The 18,878-nt window shown below is 43.0% G+C and overlaps 1 protein-coding gene across 15 annotated transcripts in view; it reads right to left on the reverse strand.

Annotated features, from left to right (window-relative positions):
- The window catches only part of PTPRS (protein tyrosine phosphatase receptor type S), a 332,155-nt gene that overhangs the window by 60,500 nt on the left and 252,777 nt on the right, over positions 1–18,878 (reverse strand). For 6 of the 15 annotated variants that reach the window (XM_087871358.1, XM_087871409.1, XM_087871582.1 and 3 more), the window contains 6 exons: positions 15,117–15,310; positions 12,262–12,288; positions 10,108–10,225; positions 3,526–4,116; positions 2,636–2,733; positions 501–763 (listed from right to left, as the gene is read on the reverse strand). In XM_087871358.1, coding sequence (XP_087727484.1) covers positions 501–763; positions 2,636–2,733; positions 3,526–4,116; positions 10,108–10,225; positions 12,262–12,288; positions 15,117–15,310 — 1,291 coding nt within the window. The remainder of the gene's footprint in view (positions 1–500; positions 764–2,635; positions 2,734–3,525; positions 4,117–10,107; positions 10,226–12,261; positions 12,289–15,116; positions 15,311–18,878) is intronic. The other 9 variants (XM_087871557.1, XM_087871534.1, XM_087871615.1 and 6 more) reach the window with 2 other exon arrangements.

Genomic DNA, 18,878 nt, shown 5'->3' on the forward strand with positions numbered 1-18,878 from the left:
CCATGGAACCACACATTGTGGGAAAATTCAACAATTATTTTAGATAATTAAAACATTATGTTATTTTTGTCATTCACATTTCATTTGGTCCTTCCTTTTGCAGCCTTTCTTCAATGATTCTATTTCACCATTTTTTCGATATTAGTGTAACTCTTGTCCCATGGCGAGTTGTCTTGTGGCAAGCTGGCCATGGCAAGTTGTCCTGCAGTGAGTTGGCTGCAGTGAGTTGGCTGCTGCGAATTGGCTGCAGCAAGTTGTTCTAGACCCCAACAAAACTGGCCCAGGTTGTAAAAAGGTTTAGGTGCAGACAGTGAAAATGTCTGAGTCTAGCTCTAAATGATTCTTTCTGTGTTTTATAACGGAATGGTTCATGGTTCATATGCTTTGATAGCTTACTGAACCTTGACCAACTTCATATGGAAAGGCCATATGAAAATACTGAAAGAGAGAAATATCAACTGTGTAGCCAGACTCAACGCGGTCCCCCAGGGTATACATACTGAACTGGGGAGTCTGAAGTCCTGACATCTGGCAGATTCACTATCACGTTGCCATCTATTTCGTGTCGGTAAGACACCTCTGGTTTTCGGTTCAGCATATTGGCTGCAGTGGACACCACCACTTTCTGCTGAAGATCTCCTTTCTCGCTTCTCTGGCCCACGAGGGAGAATCGGTAAGATGTTTGTGGCTTCAGGTTGGTGATGAGCTTCTTGGTGGCACTCCCACCCACCTCAATTTCTTGGCCGGTGTTATCATGACGGATCTGTGAGAAATGGAGGAAGAGGGCATGGAAGAAACATAATTGGGTCCATGTAAGAAACCCAAAAGAATCCTGCTATATAAGACCAACATTAATCTTCATCTTACAGGTAGTCCTGGTAGGCAGGACTAGAAGCAATGGATGGAAACTAATCAAGGAGAGAAGCAACTTAGAACTAAGGAGAAATTGTGGGTGCTCCAACACTGGAGGTTTTTAAGAAGAGATTGGACAACCATTTGGGCGCACCCGCCCTTTGGAATCAACTCCCTCTGGAGCTCCGGGTGGCCCCGACCTTCACTCTTTCCGCCATGGGCTATTTCACTTGGCCACCTTGACTGATGGGGGTTTTAATCTGGGTTTTATTGAATTTCTTAATTTCAATTTAGACTTCTGTTTTAATGGTTTGTCTGTTCTGTTTTAATTGTTGTGAGCCGCCCTGAATCCTGTGGAGATAGGGCGGCATACAAGTCCCAACAAATAACTAAATAAATAAATAAATTTGTCCGAAATGGTATAGGGTTTCTTGCCTGAAGAAGAGGTTGGACTAGAACAGGGATGTCAAACTCAAGGCCCAGGGGCTGGATTTGGCCTATGGGGTGCTTAGATCTGGCCCGTGGAACTGCCCTGGAAACAGCAAACAGCAAAGGACCAGCCTGCGGTTCCTCTGCCAGCAAAAACAGAGCTGGCAGAGGGTTGCAGGAAGCCGTTGCAGCCAAAAACGGAGCTTGGGAGCCCCTTTTCACTGGCAGAATGCTCGGGCCACCACAGGTGCCCCCAACACAAGTGATGCTGAGCTGGCCACGTCCACCCTGGCCCTCCGAGGTCAAACACAACCCTGATACAACCCTCAATGAAATTGAGTTTGACACCTCTGGACTAGGAGACCTCCAAGTTCGCTCCCAACTCTGTTATAAAGTATAATGCATCGTTCTATTTATGTTCCACAGCAGCGTTTCATTGTTTTCATTGACATGTTTGGGAAATCCTACAAATCATTTATGCCTATTATGCCTAGTAGCCATTGAGAATGTCAGCCTTTGTGGATTTTTTCCAGCTGTCCAAATCTTTTTGTCATTACAATGTTGCATAGCAGCAAATTCCCTAATTTAGCTAAACGGATTTCAATTAAGCAGGAAGAAAGAACTAATTTCTGAAGGGATAATTTGTTTGAAAATGATCTAGGTTGCTTCAGAAGAGGGCACAGTTTTTCTCTTGTGACAGATTTTTGAGCAAAATACTGCGTATCCAAAACTGTATTCGGTCAAAATTATTCATGTAAGAGTATAGTTTATTGAATAGCCTGAAGGCCTTTTCAAACAAAACAGAAAAGAAAAAGGGAAAAAGATAAAACAGTTACAAAAATAGCAATCTAAAAATATATGATAGATGACATTAAAATTTTACCATATCCAATTTCAATAGCTAAGTTGCCAAGACTAGATAACCCAAATAGGATAGCTCCTCTCTAACTGAGCTCATCTTTCTTACAATCGATAAAATTTTCCTTGATATAACTGGCTCGTATTGCCGTCAACCTTTTAATCAAAATTATTCAATCAACGATTTATTCAAAAATTTATTCCAAAGTAATAGTTTTTTTTTTTTTTTTGCTTTAATTTATATGCCGCCCTTCTCCGGACACTCAGGGCAGCTTACAATGCATTAAGTTTTCATTGAATAACCTTTCAAAACAAGGGCAATGACAAAAGTAGACTGCATGTCATGACATCTCAGCACAAATGACACAAAAGGGGATCCTCTTTGTACAACAGAGGCAATTCGGCTGATCCACGGACCAAATTGCCTCTGTTGCACGAAGGATGCAGGATCCCCTTTTTCAAGGATTTCTAGCAGACACTGATATTAAACATGTACCTTGTATGAAATAGGGGAGTTGTAATTTTCAGGAAACTCCCAGCCCAGAAGGACCGACGTTTTGGTGACCATTTTCACTCTGAAGTTTTTGGGAAAAACTGTGGGGAAGAAAAACAGTCAGCAAAGGGTGGAGCAGGCGACTCGGAGTGAAAATGGCAGAAGTTGGAATTTCATCAATGGAGACACGTTTTCTACACACTAGGTGCTACTCCAATCCCCCAAAGTAACCTCTGGCCATTTGTGCCTTGTGAAAACTCTTATCCACGCCTGCAACACCCTGTTACGCTACCAAAAAAATATATATATCTTATGATCCCAATAATCCCCTTACAGCATCCCAGTGCAATGAAAATCAATTATAAATTCTCCTGTTTGGCTGCTGAGGACAGAAGCTGTACATGGAATCGTGCAGGTTTGTTGTTTTAAAAATTAGTTTGCATAGGTGTATTTTCTCCTAGACCAGCTTGCAAATAATAATAATAATAATAATAATAATAATAATAATAATAATAATAATAATAATAATAAGAAAGAAAAAGAGATTGAAGAGAGGGAGGGGGGCAAAAGCTGAAGAAAAAACTCCGCCCACCTGTGATGGCAACTGCTCCGCCCAGCTGTCAATCAAGAGGCTGCCTGGACTAGACTTTAGCAGAAAAAGGAAAAAAAGACTTACCTGCTGAAGGCAAAGGAAAACCACCTGCCTTGTTATGATTAATTGTTTTTAAAAGCCTGCTTGTTTGGTTTTGGGTTTTTTTTTTTAACGGTACTCACACGCCATCTTCAAGCCGGCGAGGAGTTTAGGACTACAGCTGTTTTTGGTTTAGGTTTTGGCTTCTCTGCCTCCCAGGATTCAGAGAGAGACCCTTGGGGCAGAAACTGGCAAGTCCTACCTTGATCCAGAAGGACCGTCCGATATTGAACAGTCGGGCTGTACGGCCCGGGACCTTTACTGGTATGTGCTCGGATTTTAACATCGTAAGCGGTGTTGGGCTTGAGACCGTTCAGGATGTATGAGTTTTCTGGAGAGGGAGGGAGATCTTTCTCCTGGGGGTTTCCCGAAGAGATGGTCTCTCGGTAGGCTACGGTGTACTTGACGATGACACCGTTCCTCTCGGCTAAGACGGGGGGCAGCCACTTGACCTGGATCGATCTGGAGGTGATGTTGCTCGCCTCGAGAATCTGAGGGTAACCCTTTGGCACATCTTCTGGGATGGTAATTTCTTGCAATGCTTCCTCCCCAAAGCCAGCCCGGCTCTTCACGGCCAGCTTGAAGACGTACGTGGCACCTTTGTGGACATGGGTGGCGGTATATTTGTCCTCCTGGGTGGCAAATTCCAGAGTGGCCAGCGGGTCGACATCTTTGCGGCCGAACTGGAGGCGGTAACCCAGCACTTGGCTTTCGGCTTCCAGAGGGGGTTCCCATTTGACCAGGAGAGAGTTTTCATGGGTGGGATACACAGACAGGATCGGTTTCCCTGGGACTAGAAATCAAAGAGATAATGGATTTGCGATGGGAAACAGCCTGCCAGTACGATAAAAAAAATTTTTTTTATCAGATTATACTGCAATATATTGCAAGCTACATTTTTGTCTGCTGCAAGGATATACAATATTAGGTTTTAGGAGAGTTGTGTTAGTCAATGTGGGCCCAAAATCAGGAGGACTCTGGGAGCACCTTTTCTGGCACACAGAATGTATTCAAATAAAATATAGAAAGCTTCTGCCTTCAAATAAAATATGTGAGTTGGAAAAGATGCTTCCAAGATTCCATCTGATTTTTTATTGTCTGTCTTTCTTTCTTTCTTTCTTTCTTTCTTTCTTTCTTTCTTTCTTTCTTTCTTTCTTTCTTTCTTTCTTTCTTTATTTCTTCTTTCTTTTCTTTTCTTTCCTTTCCTTTTTTCTCTTTTTGCATTTCAACTTTTGAACTTTTAATTAGATTAATTGCTTTGTACTTAATAGTCTCCTGATTTCAAGGCTGAGTAACCCACTTAGATTGTGACCTAGACTCAATAGATACAAAGCACTGGAAATTTGGACTATTGATTGGTTTTATTTTTTAAATTCCTCCCCCCGGTAACTAGGGAAAGTCTTTTATTTTATACAAATGAATAAAAGAAATGCACAATTAGAAGAAATCAAGTTGAAGACTAGTGTAGAAATGAATCTTAATAATAAAACATGTTTTCTATTTTAACTCCAGCCCAAATTAACTGACTTTGGACATGTGGCACTCTGGAGAAGGCTGTAATACTGGGAAAGGTGGAAGGAAAGAGAAGAGACGGACCAGCATCAAGGGAGATAAAACTCAGTTTACATCAGTGATGGATGTTTTGTTGGAAGACCTGAAGGGCCAGGTTGGGGACAGATCAACCTGGAGAAAATCTACACACTCAAAGTTGACTCTGATTTGATGGCACACAACCAATCAAACAACTTAAAGATCTAATTCTGATGCTGGGAAAGGTGGATGGAAAGAGAAGAGGAGGATGACCAGCAACAAGGTAGATGGACTCATCCAGTTTTGGCTGCCACAATATAAAAAAGATGTTGCGACTCTGGAAAGAGTGCAGAGAAAAGCAACAAAGAGGATTAGGAGGTGGAGGCTACAACATACGAAGAATGGTTACAGGATTTGGGTTTTGTCCAGTATAATGAAGAGAAGGACCAGGGGTGACATGAGAGCAGTCTTCCAACATTTGAAAAACTGTCACAAAAATAAGGAGGGTCAACATATTCTCTAAAGCCCCTGATGGCAGGACAAGACGCAACGGATTAACTAGTCAAGGAGAGGAGCAACCTAGAATGAAGGATACATTTTTGACAGTGAGAACAATTAATCAGTGGAATGACTTGCCTTCAGAAATGGTGAATGTTCCATCACTGGAGTTTTTAAAGAAGAGATTGGAGCTATTTGTCCAGAATGGTATAGGGGTTCCTGCTTGAGCAGGGGATTGGACTAGAAGACCTTCAAGGTCCCTTAATTCTTTATTATTTATAGAAGCAACGTTTGGAGGTAGGAGAAAATCTATCTATATGTGTGGCCTATCCAAGAGTTGGCACCAACTTGACGGTACATAATCAATCAATTTTAACTATTTCCTTTGAGCTCTTTATCTACACTATTTTCTTTAAAGCCTAATTTCACTATAATCTCATCTCTTTCTATGTTGTATTGCTAACATGTTGCTTTATGGCTGATTTCTCTCTATCTGTAGTATTAATCTTTTTCTATCTCTATAGTCATTCTCCCTGAAGCGGTAACATTTTTCCTACAGAGATCAACCGGACTTTTACAGATAGTCCTCAATTTATGAATTTATGAAGTAGTGGAGGGTATCCTGCCTAAGCAGGGGGTTGGACTAGAAGACCTCCAAGGCCCCTTCCAACTCTGTTATTCTATTCTATGACCATAACTGAGCCCAAAATTTCTGTTGCTAAGCAAGACAGTTGTTAAGTGAGATTTGCTCCATTTTACGAGCTTTCTTTGCCAGAGTTGCTAACTGAATCACTGCAGTTGTTAAGTGAACCACATGGTCATTAAGCAAATCCAGCCTCCCCCATTGACTTTGTTTGTCAGAAGGTGCAAAAGGGGATCTCATGGGACCCTGCAACCGTCATAAATATAAGCCACTTTTGATCAGCTGACCATGAGGATGCTGCAACAGTCATTAAGTGTAACAAATGTTCATAAGTCACTTTTTTCTGTGCCTTTGTAACTTCGGTCACTAAACAAGCAGTTGTAAATTCAATCTGTGTTTTTAAGTTTCTGTTTTTGATTCCTTTCCCATCCAAAATCTGCTCTTTTCCCCATCTTTCCAGTTTATTTGTTCCTGACTGAGGTTTTTTTTAATCCTTCTCCTTCCCCTCTCCCCCCTAATTTTTACTGCCTCTGGAGAGAAAGAGGCAAGAGAGTTTTTCCCTCACACCACTCTGAGGGAAGGGATAAAATGCCTCTTTTCTCCCCAGTTTTTTCAGCTGTGGCCTCCTTTCTGTGGCCTCTCCTCATCAGGGCAGTCTGTCTTTCAATCTGCCTCTTTATTTGACTCCTTGTGTTTGGTTCTCTTTATTTAGCTTCCTCTTCAAAATGGCCGTGGTGGCAGAGTCCTCAGGCAGCCATCTTGTCTTCCCCCTCTTCTTGCCTCCTGCCCAATGCCTCCTGCCAATCAATGCTTTGATTGGCTGCTGCCGTTTGGCTGCTGTCGTTTGATTGGTAGCTGGGTTGTCTTGACAATGGGGGGAGGGCCAAGAGAGGGAGGGGGAGCAGGAGTACAGGTGCTTATCACCTGTTTGGACAGGTGATACTTCCACACTAGCAATCCCCAACCTTGGCAATTTTATGGTGTAGTTATTTATTTATTAGATTTCTAGCCCACTTTTATTACCGTTTATTAGTAACTCAAGGCGACGAACGTACAGGTCGTCCTCGACTTACACCAGTTCATTTAGTGACCGTTCAAAGTTCCAATGGAACCGGAAAAAGGGACTTATGACCATTTTTCACACTTGGTCACGTAATCAATTTTCAGATGCTTGGCAACTGGTACATATTTATGACGGTCACAGTATCCAGGGATCATGTGATCCCTTTTTGCGACCTCCTGATAAGCAAAGTCAATGGGGGAACCAGCTTCACTTAACAACCGTGTCACTAACTTAACAACTGCAGTGATTCACTTAACAACCCATGGCAAGAAAGGTTGTAAAATGGGGCAAAATTCACTTAACAACTGTCTCGCCTAGCAACATAAAAATGGGGCTCAACTGTGGTCGTAAGTCGAGGACTATCTGGACATAATTCCTCCTCCTGTTTTCCTCATAACAACAACCCTGTGAGGTGGGCTGGGCTGAGAGAGGGAAGGGGGCTGGCCCAAAGTCACCCACTTTGTTTTCAAGACGGGACTAGAATTCTTGGACTTCAATCCCCAGAATTCCCTAGCCAGCTGGTTGGGGAATTCTGGGAATTGAAGTCCACATATTTTAAAGTTGTTAGGATTGAGATCTACTGTGGCAAGCGCTCCCAGTTTGAGAGAGAGGAAATTCCCAGAGCATCAGTATCTGTGAAAAGAGAGTAGTCCATGAAGAAAGCATCCTTCCAGGGAATGGATTTCATCTTCCAGCTGTGCTTAGTCTTAAGTCAAGGACTACCTACCAGTATATTGCTTTTATCTAATAAATTATACTGATGGGGAAAACAGACAATGCATGAATTAATTATCTTATCCAAACATTTAGCAGTGCAAAAGAAATCCAGTAATCAGTGACTCACTGCAAAGATTTTCAGGGGGAAAAAAAACATTACCTGAAACGTTGGGAAATATAATTAAAAATTATCATTTTGAAGAAGAAAGACATTGAGCATTTAGCTAATTGCTGATCTCCTGAAAAGGCTGTCACTCTGTGTTGCTTCTATTGATGCCTCATGAAAGAATTATTTTTTAAAAATGGCTTAATATTGATAAAGTTAATGTTATGAAAAGTAATGCTCATAAATATTAGGCACATCAAGGGTTTTTGTTGAATATTTCCCTCTGCTGGAATATCCCCTCTGTTTTGGAGGGGGTGAAGATGGAAATAAGGGGATTTATGGGGACTGATGTCAAAAAAAAAGGGAATGAAAGCAGATGATCAAAGCTCCATCCCCATTTTTATCCAAGCGAAGTATGCAATCAATAAAGGAGAATATTTGTTGCTCAGGGTTGACATGAGGGATCCTTGGTGCTCTCTGAGCTTGGCTGTTTTCTTGCAGATGTTTCATGACCCAAAGTAGATAACATCATCAGTGCTAGAAGGGAGTGGGGAAGGAGGAGGAGGAAGAGGAAGAGAAGGAGGAGGAAGAGGAGGAGGAAGAGGAGAAGGAGGAGGATTGTGGGGTGTACTCTCTGAGCTTGGTGTGTTTTTTTTTTGCAGACTTTTTTGCAAACTAGATAACATGATGATTTTGTCACTGCCGCAGATGATCTTACGTGGGTGGGTACAGTTAGTCCTTGACTTAGCTGTCGGCAGAATTCAACAGAAATATATTTTAATCTTCATGTTATCAATCTACCCTGGCAAGCTTCTATTTCATTACTTAAGGCAGACTATAAATTCTATACTAAACTACTTGTTCACTGTCTTAAATTAATTACAGGCAAATGGCTACCTCTGAATCAATCCAGATGTATGCCAAACACAATAACATAGTGAGCTTAGATGGATAGTTATTAAATGTAATACAGTTTCGTAAAAATAATTCAATTCCCCATTTCATATGATTTCAAGATACAGTGGGAGCCTGTGTGTGAAAGGGCGGTTTCTGGAAACAAACCATAAAAATAAAAGGACAAATAAAAACTAATAGACTATGTCAACATCTAGAGAAAACTTAATATACCTGATATAGGAATATTAATGTGGAAGCTGTGCATACAGGTAGTACTCAACTTACAACAGTTCATTTAGTGACCGTTCAAAGTTACAGCGGCATTGAAAAAAGTGACTTAAGATCATTTTTCACACATATGACCATCGTAGCATCCCTATAGTCACATGATCAAAATTCAGATGCTTGGCAACTGACTCATTTATGACGATTACAGTGTCATAATCCCCTTTTGAGACAAGCTGACAAGCAAAGTCAAAGATTCACTTAACAACCATGTTACTAACGTAACAATTGAAGTGATTCTCTTTAACAACGGTGGCAAGAAAAGTCGTAAAATGGGGTAAAACTCACTTAACAAATGTCTCTTAGCAATGGAAATTTTGGGTTGTTGGGGTTGTAAATTGAGGACCACCTGTATATTTAAAGAGATACACACACACACACACAAACACACACATAAAATCAGTAAACACTTTGCTATTTAGTTATCTCAGTTGTGCATTCCACAAAAAAAAAAAAAAAAAAGAGAAAAATGAGAAAAGAATGAAGAGAGATGAAAAAGAATATTTTGGGGGGTATCAGAGCTATCCCTGAAGATCAGGAGAAACATCTGAAGACTGCATCTGGTCTCTCCCACTAGCTATCAAATTCTAATTTTCAAAGATTTTCAGACTTCTCACTGTACAGGTAGTCCTCGACCTATGACCACAACGGAGCCTACCCATTGCAGTCGTTAGTCATGATGGTCATAATACAAGTTAGTCACGTAACCAACCCGAGTTTACGACATTTTTTTTTCTTTTAGGCGAAGGCGGCAATCGTTAAGTGCGAATGCCACAGACGTTAAGTGACGGGCTTTATTTAAACTGTTGCAAAATGCAGTGAGTGCGGGAGGCTGCAAATGGCCATGAAGGGGGATTGTGCTGTTGAGCGCCCGAAGTTCAGTCATGTGACTGCAGAGAGCCCCGACTGGGTCGTAAGTAGCTCGAAGGTAGGTCTGTTGCAACTTTGAATGGTTGCTCAGTGACTGGTCGTAAGTCGAGGACTAATCTTTAGATAAGGGTCCTGTAGGGTTGCTTAATAAGACCCACCCTTCTGGGACGCTCACCTGCTCCCTTGGTCACGACCGGTTTCGGCTTGCTCCGGGCCCCGTCCCCTTTCATGGTATAGGCAGCCACTGTGATTGAGTAGGTGGTCTCTGGCTGAAGTCCAGAGATGACCATTTCCTGAGGAATTAAAGCAAAGGATTAAAACAAAATAGCCTTCTTTCCCCTCTCTTTCTTCCTTCCTCTTTCTTTCTTTCTTTCCTTTCTTCCACCCATCCTCCTTTCCTCTTTCTTTCTTTCTTTCTTTCTTTCTTTCTTTCTTTCTTTCTTTCTTTCTTTCTTTCTTTCTTTCTTTCCCTTCCTTGGGAAGATAACCGGGGTCCAGCATGCAAGACACAGCACAAAGCAATCCTTGACACATCACATCACAAGGAAATGGGGATGGGTAGGGAGGAAACCACACATTCTCCATACCAAACGCACAGCTTGCAATGAAATCAATCCCGTTATTGAATAGGGAGGGCTCCGGTCTTCCTCGTCATCACAGAAAATGGGTCTTGTCGTCAACGGGACTTTTGTGGGTTCCTCAAAGGGGCAGAACCCCAAAGGAAAAAAAAATGACTGTACTCAACCGAATTGACTGTAGAATAAGAGAGTTGGAAAGGGGCCTTGGAGGTCTTCTAGTCCAACCCCCTGCTGAAGCAGGAAACCATATACCATTTCAGACAAATGGCTGTCCAATCCCTTCTTGAAAATCTCCAGGGATGGAGCGCTCACAACTTCTGGATGTCAGCCGTTTCAGTGAGTGATTGTTCTCACTTTCAGGGCCCCTCTTTTCTGTGACAGCCCGTCAAATATTGGAACACTGCCATCATGTCATCCCTAATCCTTCTTTTCCTTAAATCAGACATACCCAATTCCTGCAACCATTCATCGTATGTTTTAGCCTCCAGCCTCCTAATCATCTTTGTTCTCTTCTCTGCACTCTTTCCAGAGTCTCTACACACCTTTTTTGGTATCTTTTGAAAACTCCTTTTTTTTTCCCTTGTGTTCGTTGGGGATGGGAGTGGGAAATCAGAGAACAAAAAATAGCAAGAGCTTTACTTTTTGTTTCTATAGCACAAAAACCAGCTGCTTTGAGAATAATAAACCCAAAAGTTGCATTTTAAAATCCCTGCAATTTACAACAGCCACCCTGTTTCCCCCAAAATAAGACATCCCCTGATAATAAGCCCAATCGGGCTTTTCAGCGCATGGCAGTAAGGCCAAGCGCTTATTTCAGGGTTCAAAAAAAATATAAGACAGGGTTTTATTTTCGGGGAAACACGGTAGGTTTGCACAAAGGACACACTTATTTTGGTTGTGTCTTAACTTGATTTAGCTGGGTTTGCACAGCGGCAGATTTATATTAGTTTAATTCGTATATAAAGCTATTTTAGATGGGTCTGCCCAAGGCCACACTTATGTTGGTTTAACCATCACTTGTTAACTTAGTTTAACACGGCCTGCTTCTTTGCACACTTATGTTGATCTATCCATCACCTCTTAAACTACTTTAACAGGGTCGGCACAAATGTTGGTTTAACCTTCACTGCTTAAGCTAGTTTTAACAGGATCTGCACTTCTGTACACTCACGTTGGTTTAACCCTAATTTCTAAATTAGGTTAAGAGGATCTGGGTTAAGAGGATCTGCACCTCTGTAAACTTTAACTCTCATTTAAGCTAGTTTAACAGGGTCTGAACAAGGACACACTTATGCTAGTCTAACCCTCACCTCTTAAGCTAGTTTAAGTCTGCACACTAATGTTACTTTAACCCTCTGCACACTCATGCTGGTTTAACCCTCATTTCTTAAACTAGTTTAACAGGGTCTGAACAAGGCACATTTATGCTAGTCTAACCCTCACCTCTTAAGATAGTTTAAGTCCGCACACTAATGTTACTTTAACCCTCTGCACACTCATGCTGGTTTAATACTCATTTCTAATGCTGGGTTAACTCCTTTGCCTCCTTCCCCCAGATTCCATGCAAAGAAACCAACCCAACATTCAGAGAGGCTGAAGCACACCAAGCCGCACGAAACTTAACAAATGAGGGGGGGAGAGGAAGGGGAGGTGGGGTGGGGGGAGAAAGGGAGATACTCAACACCATGCCATCACTAACAACAGGGAAGGGAGCCGAGAACAGACCATCACAACAGAAGCGTCTTACTTACGTATTCTGCAGTATCATCGGTCTCCCACTGAACAAAAGAAGGTAGGCAGGTGAGGATGAAAAGGGGAAAGAGAAAGAAAAGTGAGGTGATGGGGGGAGCACGAGGAGGGGGCTGCCTGGGGAGAGAAAGGCCAGCGCTCAGAAGCCCCCCCTGAAGCTGCTGGGGCAAGGTGGGGATGGTGAGGGGAGAGATCGGTGAGGTTAGTTAGTAGAATGCATCACTCTGGTTAATGGAGCCATAGGTGGGGCACGGGGGGTGGGGGGCGGCTGAACTGGGCTGGAAAGAGTGCGATTTCAGAATTATAGATAGTCCCCGACTTACAGCCATTCATTTAGTGACCATTCGAAGTTACAACAGCACCACTGCAACAGACAGTGCAACCCTCATAAATACACGCCAGCTGCCAAAGCGGGCAAATTTTGATCCGGTGACCACGGGGGATGAAAACTGGTCCTAAATCACTTCTTTTTTTTCAGTGCTGTTGTAACTTTGAACTACGGTTGTTAAGTCGAGGAGTACCTTTAAACATTTTCAATGTTGCCTGCAATTCCTTCTTCGACCATGGGCTGCTCCGACTGCCCTTTGAAACCTGGAGAAAATGCTTCCTTTGGGTCAATTGCCTTATTAAGGCAATGAGGCTTTTCATTAGAATCATGAGGACTAGGATCTTTATACGGGAGAGATGCAGCTAAATCCTTGCTTGGCGTGTAAACATCAACACTTGGCACCTCCAGGTAGTACCAGAAATGGCTTCCACCTTACACTGCTTCAGGTGAGAATAAATAAACTCTCCTTGGCATTAGATCATTATAGGAAGTCCTCATTTAATGACCATTCATTTAGCGACCGTTCTAAAAGTGACCAGTCCTCACACTTATGACCATCACAACACCTTGCAGTCACATCAACACAATCTGGGCACTTGCCAACCAGCCTGGCTTTCCGACAGTTGTGATCGCAGGAAAGATCTCAAGCGCTGCCTCGCTTAAAAATCGCGGCTGATTCGCTCAACAACCACGGCAAAAAAAAAAAAAAAAGCTCATAAAATTGGGGGCAGCTGTGCGATGCCTGACTTAATGACCGCGCTGCTTAACAAAAAAAATTTCAGATTCCTATTGTGGTTGTAAGTCGAGGACTACCTGTGGAACTGACCGAGTGGACGAGACTATCTTCTCTTTAATTCTTAAATTAAATTCATAATTTTAAATCCTGTGGACCACTAATATGATCTGCCTAATGAATGGCTGGGTGGGTGTGGCTAGGTGGTCATGTGACTGGGTGGGCATGGTCAACTCGATGTCACTCATGTCGAGGGGTGCCTTAACAACCTCTACTCGCTACTCCTGGCCTGCCTGCCTGGGCTCCTTAGGGCCCCAACAGGAAGCAGTTGTTGGAGCTAAATAGCCACTAAGAGAAAGAGTTGGCAAAACAGCTCAGTTCAAATTGGATCTGGCCGAGAAGAAGGCTCAGGACAAGTATCTCACTGAGGACTAGGAGCATAGGCTTTCCAAACAGAGGGAAGACCCGCAGGAATGCAAGGCCAGGTAAAGGCATCTGGAGGCTCAGCGGGCCGAGATGGTCAGCCAGTTCCAGGCCATGAGGCAGTCCCACTGGAACAAGGCCCTCTGGCTCTTTGCCACCAGCGGCCCTTCCCTCCAGCCTTCGCCCAAAGCCCCACAGCAGGAGGCTGAAGCAGACCCCAAGTCAGAATTTCTGCCCCCCTCTGACCCACACAAAAAGACCCCGAAGGGGGAGACTCTCTGCAGCAACACAAACGTTCATTGCACGTATCTGTCCCAGGGGCCGTAGTTTGAGGACCCCTGATTTAGTGCAATATAAAAAATGCAAATACTTTTTCTGCGGACCACCAAAATTTTCTTGCAGACCACCAGTGGTTCACGGACCACCAGTTGGTGACCGCTGCCTTAAGGACAATCAGAGGCCACACTCAACCTTCCAAATTCTGGTCATTGTCAGTCCCTAGTTTTTGTTTCTTTCAATAACAAAAGACAAGATTTAATATGCACTTCGGCAAGGATTAAAGAGATTTTTAATTGCCTTATTTTACAGGATTTGTTTTGGGTGAAAGACAAAATATTGTTGTTTGATGCACAAAGGAAGGAGAGTGTGAGTGGAAAAAACAGGCAATTTTGGAAGGTTGATACAGGTAGTCCTCAAATTACGAGCACAACCGAGCCCAACATTTCTGTTGCTAAGTGAGATGTTTGTTAAGTGAGCTTTCCCCCCATTTTACGAATTTTCTTGCCGGCGTTGTTAAGTGAGTCACTGCAGCTGTTAAGTTAGTCGCCTGGTTGTTAAGTGAATCTGGCTTCCCCATTGACTTGGCTTGTCAGAAGGTCACAAAAAGGGATCACGTGACCTTGGGACACTGCAACGGTCATAAATATGAGTCAGTTGCTAAGAGGCTGAATTTTGATCACATGACCATGGGGATGCTGCAACGGTCGTAAGTGTGGACCGGTTGCCAAGCGTCTGAATTTTGAGGATGCTACAAAGGTCGTAACTGTGAAATATGGTCCCAAGTCCTATTTTTTTTTAGTACCGTTATAACTTTGAACGGTCACTAAATCAACTGTTGTAAGTCAAGGACTACCTGTATAAAGGATGGAGGGAAACTCGGTTTTTCAAGATCCCTGTTGTAAGTCAAGGACTACCTGTAGCACCCAGAAGTCAAAAGCTGACTCAGGCACCGAAAAGAGGAGGAGGAGGAGGAGGAAGAGGAGAAAAAGGAAACATCCATTGTTAATAAGCTGTGGGGTTGCCTTGGGTTCGAATCTAGCCACGAGAAGCACCTTGTCACCCAAAAGGAGAGACCCCCGTTCCCACTCCCTCACCTGAGCATCAGCCAACATGACATCCTTGATCTGGGGCAACCCACTGGCTTCGCCGTTCTCCATGCGTACGTAATGCACTTGGTAGCCACGTATCTGTCCGTGCTGGCGGTTTTGGACTGGGGAACGCCAGAAGACTTGGATGGCCGTTGAATTGAGGACTTCCACCTCCACCTTGCGAGGTGGGGCGCTGGGCACTGGAAAGCGAGAAGGGAGGAGGACGAGAGAGAAGAGGGAAAGGGGAGAGAGAAAGAAAGGGGTTCGACTTTAATAGGAGGAATCGGTCATTGAAAACGGCTAGCGAAAGCGCGCCTGGTTTTTGGGCAGGACGGAAGGTGCTGGCTGGGCCCCCAATTTTGCGTATCCGGGTGCCCATCAACAGCCGCAATTCACAACTGTGATGCAGTGGCTGAAGTTGGCCAATGTGTGTCTCGCTGCATGTTTGTGTAAATTCACAGACATAGTTCATCCTCGACGTACGACGACATTTCAGCCCAAAATTTCTACTCTTAGAAGAAACAATGGTTAAGTGAATTTTGCCCTGTTTAACGACCTTTCTTGCCACAGCTGTTAAGTAAATCGCTGCGGTTGTTAAGTGAGTCACACGGTTGTGAAGTGAATCTGGCTTCCCCATGGACTTTGCTTGTCAGAGGGTCACAAAAAGGGGATCACAGGACCCCGGGACACTGCAACCGTCATAAATATGAGTCAGTTGCCAAGCATCTGCATTTTGATCACATGACCACAGGGATGCTGCAACGGTCGTAAGTGTGAAAAATGGTCATAAGTCACTTTTTCAGTGTTGTAACTTTGAATGGTCACTAAATGAACTGTTGTAAGTCGAGGACTATCTGACACTACAGTGTCTCAAACCAGGTTATAAATCTCTTTTGATCTGTGTCCCCTCCCCCCATACAGATAATCCTTGATTTACAAAAATGGTCATTTATTGACCATTCAAAGTTACAATGGCACTGAAACAAATAACTTACGGGTCATTCCTCCCACTTAGGACCGTTGTAGCATCCTCCTAGTCATGTGATCAAAATTTGGGTGCTTGTCAACCGACATGTATTTATGTCAGTCGCAGCATCCGGAGGTCACATGATCACCACTTGCAACCTAATGCAGTGAGCCATGTGCAGGTCTGAGACATTGGAGAAACAAAACAACCACTTCACCAACGCATGGCACAACATAGGAGAACAAACCCATCCGGACAGGATTCAACATTTGAAAGACAAAGGCCACTCTTTTGAAGACAGCAAAAAAGGTCATAAAATAGGGTGTGACTTGCTTAAGAACGTCTTGCTTAGCAATGGAAATTCTGATCCAGATTGTGGTTGTAGCTCGAGAACTACCCGTGTTAACCGGTGGAGAGGTTTTATTGTTGATATATTTGCGGGTATGTTTTACACTGGATGTTTTAATGGTTGTAAGTCACTGTGAAACCAATGAAAAGAACTGGGTATATAAAATTAAATTCAGAAAGGCTTTTCCTAGCTTTATTCGGAGAAGTGAAGAATTCTAGCTGGCATTTCCCCCAAGTATTCTGGCTCTGAACTCCAATTGTTCCCAGAAAAAAAGAAAAGCTTAATTATTCAGTCTCTTCCCTATGGCAACCTAACAGATCAGTCGGTGAAAAACCAGCCATCAACTTATCTTGGATTTAAATTTCTTTGTATACTGCAGCTATGCCTTCTACTCCGATAGCACGTTAATTTTTTTTCCCCCCTCTTAAATTTGGATGATTTGAGGGAATTGCCAATTCCTAAGAAGAAAGGGAATAAAATGCCCCTTTAAAATGCCCTCAAGGTTGGGCCGGATCAAAGTCAGAATTTCTTAAAGCAAAGGGCAGAAGGCATGCTGATCGCCTTGGGGCAAAATTACTGGTAGAATATAGATAGTCCTTGACTTACAACCATTCATTTAGTGACTGTTTGCAGTGACATCAGCACTAAAAACAGTGACTGAGGACCTTTTTTCACTTTTACGACCTCATGATCATGCGATCAAAATTCAGATGCCTGGCTACTGATTCATATTTACGACGGTTACAGTGTCCCGGGGTCACGTGATCCCAATTCACTTAACAACCGTGTTACTAACTTAACGACTGCTGTGATTCACTTAACCACAGCAGCAAGAAAGGTGGTAAAATGGGGGCAGAATTCACTTAACGGCTGTCTTTGCTTAGCAACGGAAATGTTGGGCTCAATTGTGGTCGTAAGTTGAGGACTGCCTGTATAACTCAAACATTTTAACTAGGTTAAAAGTAGGATTTTCTCAAACCCTGGAAGAACATAGGACCCCAGGCAACAAATTGCAGTGTTGTCATATAGACAAAGAAGCCACAACAATTTCTAGTTATCTCTCAACCATCCAGCTGTGGCTGAAAACGCAAAGATTCACAACAGGTTAATCTTCATTCCTGAACTTTCATACATTCAATCCTGTAGTTTTCAGGAGAACAATTTGGAAAGGATTTCTCACTGCTTTTTCTAGGATTTTTTGAAGGATTTCTCAATCTAACCTACATTGGGATCTCCTGGTGGTCTCCTATTCAGGGATAAATAATAAGGGATCTTTCCTAACTTGAGGGGGAAACAGGCAAAGTCAGGTAAGGGTTGCTACCTGCTATGAAAAGTGACAAGGACCAGCTAGCATTCTAACCATTAGTGGTTAGTCATCATAACTTGGGTACAAGGATACACTTCAACTGGGGAAGATTTTATCGGGGTAAATAAAAATGGACGGGCTTAGAAAATGAGAACAGAACAACAGCTTCCTTTAAGAAAAGCAGACTGTTCCATATACAGGTATCCTTGACTTACAACGGTTTCATTTAGTGACCGTTCGAAGTTACCACAGCACTGAAAAAAAAGTGACTTATAACCACACCCTTACGACTGTTGCAGCATTCCCCCACGGTCAAAATTCAGACGCTTAGCAACTGATTCACATTTATGACCGTTGCAGCGGTCGCCTTTGTCGACCTTCTGACAAGTAAAGTCAATGGGGGAAGCCGGATCTGCTTAATAGTCGCGTTACTAATTGAACAACTGCAGTGATTCTCTTAACAACGGGGGGCAAGAAAGGTCGTAAAATGAGGCAAAACTCACTTGACAAATGTCTCTCAACAGAAATTATGGTCGTAAGTCAAGGATTACCCTGTAGTTCAATACAGCCACAAAAGAGGCTTTAAATCAATGTTTCTGCAACTTGGCTACTTTCAAATGTGTGGACTTCAACTCCCAGAATTCCCCAGCCAGCAAAGCAGAAACAGTGCACTAAATTCTCAGTTTTTATCGTCCCAGGGAAATTGGCACGACAATTCTTTTATATTTTCTCCATTATCCAGCTGACATTTGGCCGTCCTACCACGTCCTTTCCAGAGAGTGTGATAAATGAGACGCTCGAAAATAAATAAAGTGCCACTAGGAATTCATTACGGACTGTTCGCAACCCCTCTCCGTTGGGGAGAGTTGCTTGGCTCTACCTCGCTGCCTCGGCAATCCACTTGCGAGGTTTCCACGGATTTCGGGATCCCCCCCCCCGTCCCCCAAAAAAGCCGTTCCTATTGCAGAGGCCGAAAAGAAAATGTCCCTGGAGTTTTTGGCAATGAGAAACCCACTTTCTCACATGGAAAGGGAGGTGTTATTTTACAAACAGGTGGGCCTTACACTGGGTTTTTTTTTTTGGGTGGGAGCAAACAGGAATTACGTTTGAATCTTTTTTTTTAAATTTATTTAAAAATGTTTTTTT

This window comes from Pantherophis guttatus, chromosome 1, assembly GCF_059756535.1.
Source record: "Pantherophis guttatus breed Tessera chromosome 1, ASM5975653v1, whole genome shotgun sequence".
In the NCBI taxonomy this organism is placed as follows: Eukaryota; Metazoa; Chordata; class Lepidosauria; order Squamata; family Colubridae; genus Pantherophis; species Pantherophis guttatus.